The sequence below is a fragment of the Macaca nemestrina genome, chromosome 14 (assembly GCF_043159975.1).
Source record: "Macaca nemestrina isolate mMacNem1 chromosome 14, mMacNem.hap1, whole genome shotgun sequence".
Lineage (NCBI taxonomy): Eukaryota > Metazoa > Chordata > Mammalia > Primates > Cercopithecidae > Macaca > Macaca nemestrina.
Window position 1 is genome coordinate 114,565,526 of NC_092138.1, and position 15,024 is coordinate 114,580,549.

The 15,024-nt window shown below is 57.8% G+C and overlaps 2 protein-coding genes and 1 long non-coding RNA gene across 13 annotated transcripts in view; 2 read left to right on the forward strand and 1 right to left on the reverse strand.

Moving 5' to 3' along the window:
• The window catches only part of LOC105471867 (ADAM metallopeptidase with thrombospondin type 1 motif 13), a 42,283-nt gene extending 38,805 nt beyond the window's left edge, over positions 1-3,478 (forward strand). For 8 of the 9 annotated variants that reach the window (XM_071078546.1, XM_071078547.1, XM_071078552.1 and 5 more), the window contains 4 exons: positions 159-305; positions 634-810; positions 1,996-2,180; positions 3,066-3,478. In XM_071078546.1, coding sequence (XP_070934647.1) covers positions 159-305; positions 634-810; positions 1,996-2,180; positions 3,066-3,272 — 716 coding nt within the window. In that variant the 3' untranslated portion in view covers positions 3,273-3,478. Of the gene's footprint in view, positions 1-158; positions 306-633; positions 811-1,995; positions 2,181-3,065 lie in introns of those variants that run through there. The other variant, XR_011612907.1, reaches the window with a different exon arrangement.
• LOC112424938 (uncharacterized) lies at positions 3,476-4,106 on the reverse strand. Its single transcript, XR_011612908.1, has 2 exons — positions 3,969-4,106; positions 3,476-3,611 (listed from the first exon to the last, which is right to left on the reverse strand). It is a non-coding gene; the product is annotated as an uncharacterized lncRNA (long non-coding RNA).
• On the forward strand, positions 3,957-14,812 carry LOC105471865 (calcium channel flower domain containing 1). 3 transcript variants are annotated; one of them, XM_011724653.3, is made up of 6 exons: positions 3,957-4,282; positions 7,555-7,627; positions 9,395-9,520; positions 11,993-12,100; positions 12,417-12,541; positions 12,640-14,812. In XM_011724653.3, exons 1-6 carry the CDS (start codon positions 4,162-4,164, stop codon positions 12,786-12,788), a joined length of 702 nt encoding a protein of 233 aa, XP_011722955.1. In that variant the 5' UTR covers positions 3,957-4,161; the 3' UTR covers positions 12,789-14,812. The 3 variants fall into 3 exon arrangements, with proteins under 3 accessions (XP_011722955.1, XP_011722954.1, XP_070934657.1); XM_011724652.2 differs by lacking the exon at positions 12,417-12,541 and having other exon boundaries at positions 3,962-4,282; XM_071078556.1 differs by lacking the exons at positions 3,957-4,282; positions 12,417-12,541 and adding an exon at positions 4,969-7,001.
• The last annotated feature ends 212 nt before the right edge of the window (positions 14,813-15,024 follow it).

Sequence of the window (15,024 nt, forward strand, 5' to 3'; positions counted from 1 at the left end):
CTAGCCCCCATCCCTGTCCTGAGAAGGCTTCCAGCTGGGCCTTGGGGAACAGGATCCACCCCTACCTCCTGGTCTCCTTCCTCAGCTTGGAAGCCCCGGAGCCTGCCCTGCTGGAAATCCTGGAAGTACTGCTTACCTGTCTCCTGCTCCCTTTTCAGGTGCCTGTGGCAGGCAGCACCTTGAGCCAACAGGAACCATTGACATGCGAGGACCAAGGCAGGCAGACTGTGCAGTGGCCATTGGGCGGCCCCTCGGGGAGGTGGTGACCCTCCGTGTCCTTGAGAGTTCTCTCAACTGCAGTGCGGGTATGTCTAGGGCCGTGAAAGCGATGCTGCCAGTTATGGCCCCTGCCAGGAGCCAGCACAACGCTGCATGCCCCATTCCTGGCAGGAGCCCCATGTACATTCCCAACTTTAGTTTGCATTCCATCTCATGACTGGGGAGTGAGGATCTGCATTTTACAGATGAGGAAACTGAGGCTAGGAGAGATTAAGTGACGTGCTCAGTTACTTAGAGTCACATAGCCAGCAGTGGGAGAGGCAGGACTTGAACTCCGCTCAGTCTACCCCGGAGCCACTCCTCTGCTGACCAGGCATGGTAGTGCTGGACCCTCACTGCCCTGCCGCTTCCTAGGGGACATGTTGTTGCTTTGGGGCCGGCTCACCTGGAGGAAGATGTGCAGGAAGCTATTGGGCATGACTTTCAGCTCCAAGACCAACACGCTGGTGGTGAAGCAGCGCTGCAGGCAGCCGGGAGGCGGGGTGCTGCTGCGGTATGGGAGCCAGCTTGCTCCTGAAACCTTCTACAGAGGTATGGCCAGGCCTTCTCCACCTCCCCTGGGTGCTCCGGTCCTGGCAGGGAGGCTGGGTGGGTGCTGCTGGGGATGGGGCCAGTCCCAGTGGGGTAGTGGGAAGATACAGAGGGAGCTGACTGAGATGGAAGGAGCTGGGGTTGGCCAGTGTCAGTCTGTACATGCCAGGGAGAGGTCGCAGGATGAGTGCTACATCCCTCCTCTTTGGGACTGTGCAGCAAGATGGATGGATGTGGGATGTGGTCCACATCCTCGGTCAGTCCCTCAGGCCTCTGCCCCACACCCACCCGCCCCGCCCCCAACCCTCCAGCCTTTCAAGGCCCTTTAGGGTTTTTGTGAGAGCCACTGTCCCTCGGCCCTGTTCTAGTGCACTGGTGTGAGCACACATGCTTGTACATGCGTGTGCACCCACAAGCACACCTCAGACAGAGGATGCCACCTCAGGGACCCCTGCCTTGCCCATGGCCCCCTAGATACCCTCTGATAGCCCTCTCGGTTGTCCTGGGGGGCTTGCCCTCTCCCAACAGTCTGAGCTGGCCGAAGTCGGCTTCCCTAGCCGGTTCCAGAGGTTCCTCGGCTCCCCCAGGTGTCAGGGGCTTAGCGGCAGTGGGCTTAGCCTCTGCAGAGACCTAGTGCGCCTCCTCCTTGCACCTGCCTGAGCAGAGAGCTGTGTATGTGCCTCAGCGCACAGGCGCTGCTGGGTCCTGCCAAAAGGCCATGAGCCCACTGTCACCGTTCACATTGCTTCTCGCTTCCCGGCCCAGCCCCACCCACACAGGCATCTGCCTTGAAAGAGGTGCAGGAGGTATAGGCAGGTGGCGGCTCCAGTGAGCTCTGAGGAACAGCAGTGGCTGCCATGGGTGGAGCCTATCCTTGGTGCCAGGTTCAGTGTGAAACACTCTTGCACATGTGACATCATTGAGTCCTAAAGACCACTCTGCTCAGTGCATGCCATTGTTTCCTTCAGTTGCAGAGGAGGGAACCAGAGCCCAGAACATTTAGCCTTTGCCCAAAGTCACTGGGCCAAGAAGTGGTAGAGGTGGGGTTCAGCAGGGTTTGCCTGGGAACCCCAATATTGACCACAGTGCCATGCTGCCCTGCACTGCTTCCCGGCTGTGAGTTGCCCTGGCCTGTGGCATCAGAGGTCTGTCTGGGTTTCTATGTCCCACTTGCTCCCCCTGCAGAATGTGACATGCAGCTCTTTGGGCCCTGGGGTGAAATCGTGAGCCCCTCGCTGAGTCCAGCCACAAGTAAGGCAGGGGGCTGCCGGCTCTTCATTAACGTGGCTCCGCACGCCCGGATTGCCATCCATGCCCTGGCTACCAACATGGACAATGGGACCAAGGGAGCCAATGCCAGCTACATCTCGGTGAGGCCCAGCATGGGGACTTGTGCTGTGATTCTGGACAGCTTTCCCTAGGGGGTGCAGGACTAGGGGACCCCCTTCAGTTTATTTCAGACTCAAACCCTCCAAATCATTAGTGAAAGAATGGGAGAAGAGCGCTTCCTCCACATATTCACCAAGAAATGTTTTTTGAGCTACCTACAAGAGTGAAATAGTGGCTCACACCTGTAATCCCAGCACTTTGGGAGGCTGAGGAGGGCAGATCACTTGAGGTCAGGAGTTCGAGACCAGCCTGGCCAACATGATGAAACCCTGTCTCTACTAAAAATACAAAAAGTAGCCAGGCGTGGTGGCATGTGCTTGTAATCCTAGCTACTGGGGAGGCTTAGGCACAAGAATCACTTGAACCCAGGAGGTGGAGGTTACAGTGAACCCAGATCGCACCACTGCACTCCAGCCTGGGCAACAGAGTGAGACTTTGTCTCAAAAAAGAAAAAAAAAAAAAAAGCAAAATGATAAAGAATGGTAAAGACCTTTCTGATGTAGACTGACAGCTAACCCAGGACTGAAGCATAATTTTACAGTCTGATATGACTTGGACAGAGGAGCACCCTGCACCCTCCCCAAGGTTTCCTGTGTCCTGGGAGAACTGTGTTCCTCAGGGTATCAGCTTCCCCAGACGAGGCAGCCTGGCCCTGCTCTGGCACCCTGACTGTGTGTCCTCGGGGAAGTGATGTAACTTCCCTGGAGCTCAGTTTTCTGGGTAGAGTAACAGTGTACTCCTAGGAGGGCTTTGTAAGCATTAAATGTGATCCGGAATCTGTGAGCCCCTGCACATTAAGGGCTAATTAATGTGAGTGCTAATTATCACTTATGGCTGGTCCTTCTGGGCTGCCCCTTTTCTCTCAGATCCGGGACATCCACAGCTTGAGGACCACAACGTTCCATGGGCAGCAGGTGCTCTACTGGGAGTCAGAGAGCAGCCAGGCTGAGATGGAGTTCAGCGAGGACTTCCTTAAGGCTCAGGCCAGCCTGCGGGGCCAGTACTGGACCCTCCAATCATGGGTACCGGAGGGGCAGGACCCTCAGTCCTGGAAGGGAAAGGAAGGGACCTGACGGTCAATGAACATTTGTTACGTGTCTGGCCAGCCCTGGAGGGTTGACCTCTGGTCTCAGTGCTTTCCAATTCGAACTTTTTCCAATCTTAGGTAACTACTTTAGAGTCTTCTCCAATGTCCAAAAGGCTAGGGGGTTGGAGGTGGGGATTCTGGAAAGGCAGCCCCCATTTCCTCGGGTACCAATAAATAAAACATGCAGACTGACCGGCGGTTTTTTCTTATAAGCTGTCCAGACCTGGCTTGAAAACCCATCCCATGGCAAGGCAGGGATTCGCTGGCCCCGCTTGGCTCTATCTTGATCTGCGCAAGCCGCTGGACATCCCTAGTTATCTTCTTCCTATCCAGGAAGAAAAGCCAATCAGGATTCCACTCCGAGGCTGGCGCATTTGCCAGCTCCCTGCGAAGCCCCACCCGTGTGTCCTGGTGTGAGGGTCTGACCCCTAAGGTGTCCGCGCGCCGCCAAACCCCGCCCCCTATGCTAATGAGTGCCCGCCTCCTTCAGGAGCAAATCTCCGCAAACTGCGGGCGTCCGCCCCCTATGCTAATGACGCCCGCCCCCCTCGGGCGCACCCCTCCGATGCCTGCGAGCCCCGCCCCGTATGCTAACGAGCTCCCCCCCGCCGCGCAGCACCTCGCCGTAGCCTGCGGGTCCCGCGCCCTACAATAATGAGCACCTGCCACCCCTCGAGCTCACCTAGCCGCGGCCTGAGGGTCTCGCTCCCTATGCTAATGAGCACCCGCCTCTCCTCGGGCGCACCTCGCCGCAGCCTGAAAGCCCCGCCCCCTATGCTAATATGCTCCCTTTCCCACAAGGCAGCGCGCCGGTTCGGACGCGGCCGGCTACCGAGCCCTTTGTGAGGGCGTGAGCTGCGCCTGTCGGCGGCACCATGAGCGTCTCAGGTGGGGCGCCCGCGGCGTCCGCCAGCTCTGCGCCGCCCACGCAGGAAGAGGGCATGACGTGGTGGTACCGCTGGCTGTGTCGCCTGTCGGGGGTGCTGGGGGCAGTCTGTGAGTACCCGGTCCGGGAGAGGGGGCCAGCCCCGCCGCGCATGCGCGCCCCGCCCCGCCCCGCCCCGCCCCGCCCCGGCGGCCCCAGGGGAAAGGACCCGCTGGGGGTCGGGGGCCTGCCGGGCGCCTCCCGGGGCGGAGGAGTGGCGGGGCCGCTGGCAGCCGGCGTCCCGGGGTTACCATGGTTACCATGGTTACCGGCTCGGGCCTGGGCGCCTTGGTACCCTGAGCTGGGCTAGCGCTTCTGGGAACATTCCCCGAGGGACCAGAAACCCCAGGGCGGGGGGCACCGGCCTGGGGCACGTGACTGAGCCCTTCCCTCGCCCCCCAGGGGCTTTTGTGAGACTTTCTCAGTGATGCTCACGGAGCGCATGCCCACCTGTCCCGTAGTAAGCGTCAACTGTTGACTTGGGCGTAGGCGACGGCAGCCACGTTGCTAACCTTTGGGCGAGGATTGTTTATAAGGGAGGCGGGTGCACGGCTAGCTAGATTTCTGGCAGGAAGCCACTGGGCGGAAGTTTGCTGAGGGTCAGGTGGTGTCAGGGCATAGGTGGCCCTCGAGGGCCGCGGGGCAGTGAGCTGAGGGCCGGGCCTCTCCCTGGGTCCTCTGTCCGCTGTCAGCTCTCCCCGTTGCTGCTGCCTTAGCCGCCTATCACCGGCCCTCCTCCCCTTCTCCGTAAGCATCCCAGGCACAGACCCTGACCTTAGGCTCCCAGGGAAGCTAGGCTCTTAAGCGCAGCCAGAAAAGGACAAAGATGGAGGCAGGTCTGCTCCAGGAGTGAATGGAAGCTGTACAGCTGGCCTTCCAGGGAAAGACAAGTCTGTCTGAATGATATCCTTTCCTTTCCTGTCTGCCCTCAACCTTGTGAATAACTGGAGTGGGCAAGGTCTTATAGAATGTCTGTCGAGGATGTCTGCAGGGTTTAAACACTGGCACAGAGGGCTAAATCTGGGCCTGGGCAGGGCAGACCCCATCAGCTCTCCTGCCAGAATGACCATCTTTTCACTTTAGGTTCCACAGCCTTTCCAGGTGGGTGGAGGGTGGAAGGAGGTTGAGGGTGGAGGGATGTTGAGGCAGAAGGGTGCGGGGCTAGGAGTGTGCTGCCCTTGCTAGGCATGCCCTTATCCGGAGGCAACTGGATACAGTAGGGCAGGCCCTACCCCCAGATCACAAAGAGGCCCCAGGTTTGTGCCACTGCTCTTCAGGGCAAGTACACTTTTGACTTTGTAGGAGAGACTGGTGGGCTTGAAGTTAGGCATTGGTTCCAGTCCTCTCATGTCTGGTTAGCTGTTTTCCCCGCAGATTAGGGTGAGCAGTGCAGTCGGGTGACATGGTTAGTGGTGAGAAAGGAAAGGTCCTGACTGTGGCCTGTAGGCCACACCTCCTTCCTTCTTGGTCAGTGACCCTGCCGACTCACAGATTAGCCCTGGAGTCTTATTCAGTTCTTTGTCTCTCAAAGTGAGGTGCCTGTGCCTTTCCCGGGAGTACCTGGGGGCTCTGTTGGGTCTACAGATGAAGCTTCAGGAGAAACCTGTGGCATTGCCCTGAGTTGTCAGTTGCATCTGCAGAATTTTGGGGGCACGGTTATGTGAATATTAAATGCTGTATTCCAGGGTAGAATGCAAAAATGCAGCGTGTTTTAGAGATGCAGCAGGAATTCAGACAAGGGTTGTGTGCCTGGCTGGTCCTTGGGGTAAGGTTTTCCTCCTCCAGGGTGAGGGGATCAGAGAGAGGAGCTGAAGAGGGTCTACCCTGGGTCCTGAGAGCATCTGGAGGTGATATCTTGGGAGGGGACAGGATTGTATGGTGACAGCCCCCTCACGTGGAAGATATCAGCATTGAGGTCCCCAAGTGGACATCCTCCAGCCCTTTATTGCTAAAGGATTCCTGGCTGGAGCCTGCTGGTCTGGGTTGACACCTGGTCCTCCCCCAAGGCTGGCTGTGAGTTGGACAGCTGGGGTAGGGTTGGAGCTGGAGGCCAAATGCTGACTGCAGCAGGAAGCACAGCCGAGCTGTCAGGTGAGGCCAGGCACAGCAGAGAGGCAGGGAGCCCTTTGGGCACTCTGCTGGGGCAGGCAGGCCCCTTTGCACCTGTGGTTCTGGAACCCCTTGCTGTCTGAAGGCAGATGTCTAAGGCTGTGCTGAGGAGCAGTGCAACACTTGAGTCCTTTGTTTTAGAAGGAGACCCTGGGGGCCCACGAAGCAGTCCCACTGCAGTTTGGCTCACTTTATCTGGCTTCCTTGCCTGCTGTCTGCATAAGGTTACCTGGGAAAATGGAAAAGGGCAGAATTCCAGACCCAGGTGGAGGGATCAGGTGCAGAGGAGCTGCTGCAAGTTTAATGAGCTGGTTGCTAATTGCTGCCTCCAAGGCCCCCACTCAGCGATGGCCTGGGCTTGCTCCCTGCCCAGCAGCCAGCTCCCTGGACCCTCCTTGAAGGCTCCTGGAGTTCCTGGTGAAGCCGGGCTGCAGGCTGTGGGTAGAGGAGGGAGTTGGGTGCAAGAGACCCTGCTGGTGAGGTGCAGCAGGGAGGCGGGGAGGCAAGGCTGCACATCTGGGCATCAGAGAAGCCAGGCTCTGGGCTGGAGGAAGACGCCCCCTCCCCTTCCTGGCCTCATGGCATTTCAGCGGTGTGTGGCTGGGCTGTGGGACTTGCTCACATGCAAGAGGAGAAACGGACCTCGGCAGATGAAGATAGCATACCAGCGGCACAGGGCTGGTGAGGAAGTTAGAGCTGGAACTGCTGCTCGGTCTTACCTGGTTCCCATCTCTGTTCTGAGAGAGGCACCCGTTGTCCCAACCAAAATCCAAGCCACATTTTCTGAGTCAGAAGACTTCCTGTGTGGCTGGCCCTGTGAATGGTGACAAGTGACCCTTGCCAAAGGCTGAGTCTTGGGAGAGCACTGGCCTGAATCCTTGAGGGACATTCTCTCTTTAATCCTCCTTTAATCCTGACCTCCCTTTGAGGTGGATATTGATGTAGCTGGGGTCAAAGGGCCAGCTCCTCTGAGCCCTGGAGCGGAGAGAGGGTGCCGTGAGATCCACCTGCCACCTTGCTGCCACCTTGCTGTGGGGCCTGGGGCAAGCTGCTGCACCTCTCTGCATCTCCTCACCTATCTCAGATGATAGAGGGCAGGCTTCTGGGTACTGTGAGAACTGTGTGCTGAGCATCCGCAGAGACTCTCGTCCTTTCCAGTCATCTTCCGAGGCTGCCATCCCAGCGGGCTCCGCCTGACTCCTTGCTGACTCCTGCCCGTCTCTCTTGTTTCAAGCTTGTGCGATCTCTGGCCTCTTCAACTGCATCACCATCCACCCTCTGAACATTGCGGCCGGCGTGTGGATGATGTGAGTAGCACATGGCCGTCCCGCCCCAGGGGTCTCGCTGGTCGGGAGTCTGTGGGGCGCCTCCTGGGGCAGAGGAGTGGCAGGGGCCGTGGGAGCGGGGATCCTTGTGGTTGCCATGGTTACTGGCTCCAGCCTGGGCGCCTCAGGGCTTGTGGGTTTCTGGCCACAGCATGGGGCTTCTTCCCCTTCATATCCCCACCACGTTTGGTTTCCTAATGAGAGGTCAGGGCCCAGGGAACGCCCACCCTGGCCTTCATCCGGTGCAGGGGCGAGGCCATCAGTGCTCCAGACATTTCTGGAGCATCCGCTGAGACTGCAGATGCCAAGTCCACTACACTGGGGCCCTCGCCCTCTGGAAGCTCCCAGGACTGGAGTGGGGAAGGCCGTTTGTTGGGGCTGGCTGAGGACTGAGTTGGATGGTCCGCTGGGAGAGGACGCTCTAACTCGGAGCTGTGCTAAAGATAGATGGGAAAGGCGGATCGGAGTTGTCACGGGAACCCGCGGTCAGAACACCCTCATGTGCGTTCCATGCCCACCTCCTGCCAGGGTGGCGCCATCCCGTCAGAAGGGAAGGTGGGGTGAGGGCAGGCCCGTGCGACTTGAGGCACATGAGAAGTGGCTGTGACCAGGAATTGACTGTCCTCGTGGGGCTTGGTGCCTTGAGGGGCACAGAGTTGGACGCGATTCAGATCCCGTCCTCAGTGACCTATGGCCAGTGGAGAGCCTCGGGGGCCTGCTGTGGCGGGGTCCCCAGCGCCTGTGCTGGCCAGTGGTGGATAGGGAAAGGGGATGGACAGAGAGGCGCCTGCCCCAGCTTCAGGGGGTGGAGTCGGAGCCTGGCCGAGTTTGAAGTGGAAGGGGCTGGCCCAGCACAGAGTGAGCCAGTGCTTGGAGGCCTGGTGTGTGGGAGGCTTGGGGCGGGATGCAGTGGTTAAGAGTCGCAAAGAGAGTGCCTGCCCCGGGCTCGGGGTGGCTCTTGGGTGTCCTGAGCCTGCATTTCTGTTACACAGGCATAATGATGGCACTTTTCTCCCAGGTGTGGGGACAGACAGAAGGGCCTGGCCCAGTGTCTGGTAACTGATTGTTACCCACGCATAGAGAATACCATGACCACAGCAGACACCCTCCATCACCAGTGGCGTAGCTGTTCCCACCTCAAACATGGGGCTGGACGCAAGGACTTGCTAAAGTTCTTCCTCCCCAGTGTGGGCTTCCCCTGGGTGTCCCTGGGCCTGGGGCCAGTGGCATCGGGTGTGTGGGCAGCTCTCCGTGAATGTTTCGGGACTGCATGGCTCCAGCTCTCTGCCTCCCTGGCGGGGCAGCCTTCCTGGTGCTGGTGCCACTGACGGTTCTTGATGGCCATGGCAATAATACTAACAGCAGACAGAGGACACAGCTGCCAGTGCTCCATCTGTGGATGAACCTGCTGCAGTGTTATAGCAGTGCCATGATGTGGGGTCCTCTTTCCTCCCTCTCCCACAGGAGGAGGAGAAAGGGCAGCTGAAGCCCAGGGGCTTCCCTCTAGGAGTGTTCAGTTCAGCTGGGGAAGTGGGTGCAGGGGCAACTGGGGAGGGCTGGAGTCTTCAGCAGAGGCTCTTCAAGGGGTACAAGCAGGTGCCCTGGAGCAGCCGGGCAGCTTCCCAGAGGAGGAGGGATGGGGGCAGGAGGGTGAGAGAGGTGGCATTCCTTATGGCACCGGCACTGGGGGCCGCCCTCATCCTCCTGGGATTGTCAGTTGCTGCTTTTCTCCTGCCCTGGTCCCTGCAGCATGAATGCCTTCATCTTGTTGCTGTGCGAGGCGCCCTTCTGCTGCCAGTTCATCGAGTTTGCAAACACGGTGGCGGAGAAGGTGGACCGGCTGCGCTCCTGGCAGAAGGCTGTCTTCTACTGCGGGTGAGGGGCTACTGGGCGGGGCCCTGTGACACAGTTCCCCAAAACTCCACTGACAAAATAGGACCCAACACTCAGGTGCGGGTGGGCAGTGTATTCAGTTCCTCGCTGTAGAAGTGTGAACCGGGATTGCCTTTGTGCACAGTGATTTACTGATAGCTGCCAAAACATGCCCCAGCGGTTCTGCACCCGGGAACTCAGCTGTCGCTGTGCTGTAGTCACTGGAAGGTTCAGAGGTTTATGAGCATGTGTGCCAGCATTCCGTGCAGTTGAGAGAAATGGGAAGCGTCTGGAATTTTGGTCCATCCACTGGGAGTTGTTAACCAGATGACAGTAGGTCTGTAGGACATGCTTCTCTGCAGCCTTTGCGAAGAGTGGGTTCATCTAGATGTCCTGGCGTGAAAGGGGAGAAGCAGGTTGCAGAGCAGAAAATGTGGTTGCCCTCTAAATATGCTTGTTCAAAATTTTCCCATTTCTAACAATGAAATCAATATGTAATACTTCTCTGAGTCATAAGATGGAACTAATTTCAGGATAAGTTTAATGCATGGAAGCTCCTAGAATAATGCCTCCAGTGCATAGGAGGCTGGCGGCAACAGTATTGATTATTGTCTAGGTTCTCTTTAGAAAGAAGTCTAGATGCAAGCTTGCTTTCCCTTCAGAGAGGCCTGGTAGTTTTGATGGTAAGAGCGCAAGCCACATGCTTACTTGTGGAGCCATCTCCTGCCGTATCTAAGTCACGAAGGACACAGGATCACAAAGCTCTTATCTATACGCAGTGTCATGTTGCTAGGGGTTTAAAAAACTGTATTTTAAAAATGCTAGCCATAATAGAAATTCATTAACAATAATTTGGAAAATAGAACAATGTTACTGGAAGCCCACTGCCTGCTAATCTTCTGATGTGTGTGCTTCCTGTCCGCAGGCATTTTTTAAAAGCCTGCTCTTAACACAGTTATAACCATTATGAATAAGTTTGTATCCTGCTTTTTTCACGTAGTGTCATGATACAAGCATTTTAACATCGCCACAGATTTTATAACATTCTTTCAATACAGCAATGTTCGTTCAGCTGGATGATTTTCTTCATTTCTTAACTGGTGTAACTCAAGCTGTGATAAACATCTGTCTGCTAAAACTTTTTCTGTGTTTATGATGATTTCCTTAAGATCTGTTTTCAGGTGTGGAATTACTGGGTCAAGGATTCTGATCATTAAAAATATTTTAAGACGCGTGGCTATGTTGCTTTCCAAAGAGGTCCCTTGAGTGTCTCCCCCGCCCGCACCCCTGCCCGGGGTTGCGCACCACTTCACATTTGCATTTATCTATTCTTTATCTAAGAGGGAAAATAGTTTCCCGCATGTTCCCAGTGCATTTTCTGATTTGAAAATTTTCAAGTTTCCTTTTTAACCTGTGGGAACCTCAGTGTTCTGCTTCGCAAGTTCAGTGTGTTTTTCTGTATTAAAGATTCAATGATCCTTGGTTGTATTTCCCGCAACGATTTTTCCAGCCTGTTGTTTACCTTTAATTTTGTTTTTGTCAGAAGGTTCCCCGTTGTGGTCTTTCTTTTTCTTGGTAATCTCTATTCTTATTTTATCATTTGGAAGTTTTTTAATGACAGAAAAATCTCACAGCCACATGTCTACAAGAATGGACATTCAGGTAGAATGCAGTGGGCCATGAGTCTCGTCCTCCCGCACAGGCAGCCTCCTCTAGGGAAGCGACAGGACAGAGCGCTGGTCTCCAACCTGCAGGTATCCTCCTGGCCCAGTTAGCCCAGGAATTGCTGCTGGCCTGGAAATTCCCGCCAGGATGGAGAATCAGCCCCGGGGATGCTTACGCCCCAGTGGACCCTGCCACCAGGTGACGCCAAACAGCAGTAAGATCGAGGCTGACCCTGCAGACCCCGCAGCCTGCAGCCCTCCCTTGATGAGACCCTCCCATGATGAGACCCTGTGTTCCATGTGGTTGAATTCTGGGGACTTTACCTGTGGCAATGTGGCTGGTGTTCCTCTATGACTCAGTGCATTTATTTAGTGCCTGTGGTGTTCAGCATTGTGTAGTTAACATGCCTGACCTCAGACAAAGTTTGATCCCCTCTCCACGGTGGAGATTTTGAGTAACTTGCCCGCAAAGCTAGTAGGGCCTGGATGGGAAGCCAGATTCTCTGTCACAACCTCTTTCTGTCACAGCGAGGGCACTGGACCATCTCGTTACTGTTTAGCCCTTTTTGGGACGACAGACCCCTTCAAAAATCTGATGAAAGCGTTGGATCCTATTCCCAGAATGGAACAGTTTTACAGACAAGTTCAGGGCCGATCAAGGACTTTCTGAAGCTGTGTCTCAGTTGATTTTTTGGGATCCTTCCTGTGCCCTGGGTGTCTAGAAAGGGGGCTGGGCCGAGTCTGTGAAGCAGGGAAGGATGTGGTGGCTGTGTGGCCAGAGTGCTCCCCTTGACCTCTGCTTCTCCCCCAGGATGGCGGTTGTTCCCATCGTCATCAGCCTGACCCTGACCACGCTGCTGGGCAACGCTATCGCCTTTGCCACGGGGGTGCTGTACGGACTCTCTGCTCTGGGCAAAAAGTGCGTCTGCTGGGCCCAGCCCCTGGGCAGGGCCTTCCTTCCCCCCGCCGCCTCCCCTACCGAAGTTCCTCAGTGAGGAGGGTCTGAGAGTGGCTCCTTTTAGCCAGTGGAGACTGAGGCAGAGGCCCCAGTGACTCATCGGTGCCTCCAGGGCTCAGCTCTAGCAGGTGAAGACAGAGGATTCACAACACTTCTGCGTGGCCCAGTCTTGCCCTGTCACGGCCTGCAGCAAGGATAGCAAACATGACTGGTGGGAGCCCCTTCCCCTCCCGGGTCTGCACTGGGCATTGTAGTCAGTTGCCACCCTCTCCTGCAGAGCCCAGACTGAGGCTGGTTCCTTCTCAGCCCAGCATCCCAAGAAGCCTGGGCCACTCTCAGAGGGGACAAGACAGGCCTTTGCCACCCCAGCAGTTGTCTCTGGGGAAATCAGAATGCCTGCAGGTCACACTTGGGTCACAGGGCAGGAACCGGGCAGTAGTCAGGAGGGCTGTGGGCGTGGGGCTGGCGCTCCACGTGACGCTGCCTCTCTCTCTCCCCAGGGGCGATGCGATCTCCTACGCTAGGATCCAGCAGCAGAGGCAGCAGGCAGATGAGGAGAAGCTCGCGGAGACCCTGGAGGGGTAGCTGTGAAGGGCTGGGCACCCCTCCCTCCCTGCCCCCTCCTCTGGCTCTGTGTGAGTCCAAGTGAGGCCTGGACTGTCCACACTGAGGCACAGCCTGGAGAGGGGCTTCTGCACCTGCCCCTACACCTGGAGTCCTCTGCTCCTTTCTCCAGACTTGCTTAAGCCAGGAGCCCCTGGCTGCTGGTGTGAGAGTCTGGGCTGCTGGACTTGAGGCAGAGCCGAGCAGAGCCTGCAGCAGCTGTGTGGACACCAGCTGGCCTTGCTCCCCCGCTGGGTGGGTCTGCAGACCTCACACCACAGACAGGGCTGCCAGTGACCTGCTGTGACCTGGCAGCAGCTTCCCCTGGAGATGCTGGTCCTGGCTTGAGGGGAGGTGCAAGTGGGACCCTGCCACCTGGGCACTGAGCAGAGGGACCTCCCCCAGCTCTCTTGGCAGGTAGAGGCCCAGGGTCCAGGACAGCCTGCCACTGCCAGCAACCTCCCACCACTGCTTAGGGTGCAGCGCCCACTGCCACCCCGCCTTCTCAAGAAGCCCATAGGGCCCCTAAGGTGCATCCCTGTACCTGGAACTGCAGCCTTGGCAGTGACCGGACAGCTGGGTGGGGGATGCTCCCTGCCGACTCCTGGAACCTTGGACAGGCCACCCCAAGACCCCTCAGCTGCCCCTGCTCCCTGGGCCTGCTAAGGCCCCTAGGTTCTGCCCATCACCACCCTCCCCGGCTGGCCTTGGTGCTAAGGAAGTGGGGAGAGCAGGCTCTCCCTGGCCTCACTGAGGGTGCCCACCCTCTCCCTGGTGTGGCCCCATCATGTCAGCCGCAGCCTGGCCCCGTTAGTGGGTCAGTGGGTCTGACCTCAGCACCCACTCAGGTTCTCCTGCCGGCCTGCCCAAGCCCTGCCCTCAGGGAGCTTCTGCCTTTTAAGAACTGGGCAGAGGCCACAGTCACCTCCCCACACAGAGCCGTCCTCACTGCCCTGGGTGCCAGGCCATCTGGAGCCAGGCCTACCCAGGGAGGACACGGAGAGCTGGCGCCCAGGAAGTGTATCCCCATATTCCCTCTGCCCCGTGGCCTCAGCCCGCTGGCCTCTCTGACTGTGAGGCTGGCTCTTGGCCGTCGGGCAGGTGCCTGGTCGGGCCTGGCTTAGCCCGGGTGGGGCTTGGCAGAAGCGGAAGGGTATGGAAGATATTCCATCTGGGTCCGACCCCAGGCTGGGCCTGTGCTGAGCTTCGGGAGCAGAGGTACTGGGTCTTGCTAAGTGGACTGTTTCCCAGGAACACCTCTTGGGCCCATCTGCGTCTGAGGCTGGGAGTGGCAGGCTGGAGGCCTGAGTGTGGGGTTATTTGGGTCCTGCCCAGTACTGCCCTTGGGACTTGTCTGTGGGCTCCTGGGTCAGCAGCACCCCACCCCCGGGAGTCTGGCCAGCTGAGCCCCAGGGTGGCAGGGGCATTACAGCCTGGTGGACACGTGCCTTCAGGGTTCCTCCGGGGCCACTTTCCTCAGGCCAGTGCTGGGTTCAAAGGGCTGTGTGTGTGTGTGTATATGTATGTGTGCGCGTGCACGCATTTGTCCCATGTATGCAGTGAGCGAGACCTGTCTACCTCCCACGAGAAGCAAGGGCTCTGCCCGCCCTCTGCTCATTCCTACCCAGGTAGTGGGGCCCCGGGCCCCCTTCTGCCTGGCCTGCCTGCTGCTGCCCCTGCCAGAGGGGCCTCAGTGACAGCCAGAGACAGCAGGAGAAGGGTTGGCTGTGGATCAATGAAGGCTGCCCCTGTGCCCTGTGGGGAAATGGTGGGTGCACGGCTGGATGCAGAGGTGGAAGGCCCTCAGCCACAGGCCAGAGCAGGCGGGTCACCTGTCCCAGGTTCCCAGCAAGTCTGCAGCTGTGCGGACCTGGGGCCTCTGACCCTGTCTCCCAGGGAGTGCACTGTCCAGCAGGGGCCCTGCCTTGCAAGGAACGTCTCTTCCAGCAGCCAGGCCACTCCTGCCTCGTCTGGGCTGTGTGTGGCGCTCTTTCCCCCTTGTCTGCACCTCTGTGTTGTGTGTGCGTCTTGAGCAATAAAGCGCGGCCGTGGCTCGCGTGTCTGTCCTCACTCCCTTCTGCTTTGGTGCCTGTGGGTGTGTGTGGAAGCCAGGCAGGAGCCGCTGGCCGAGGAAATAACTACAGGTCCTGTCCCGAGGCTGCCTCTAGCATCACAGACAAGGAAAGTGACCTGCCCAAGGTCACATAGTTAGGAAGAGGAGCCTGTTAAGGGCGGGCCTCACTGTGGGCTTCCCCTCACAGCAGCCTCTTCCCTGCCCTGCT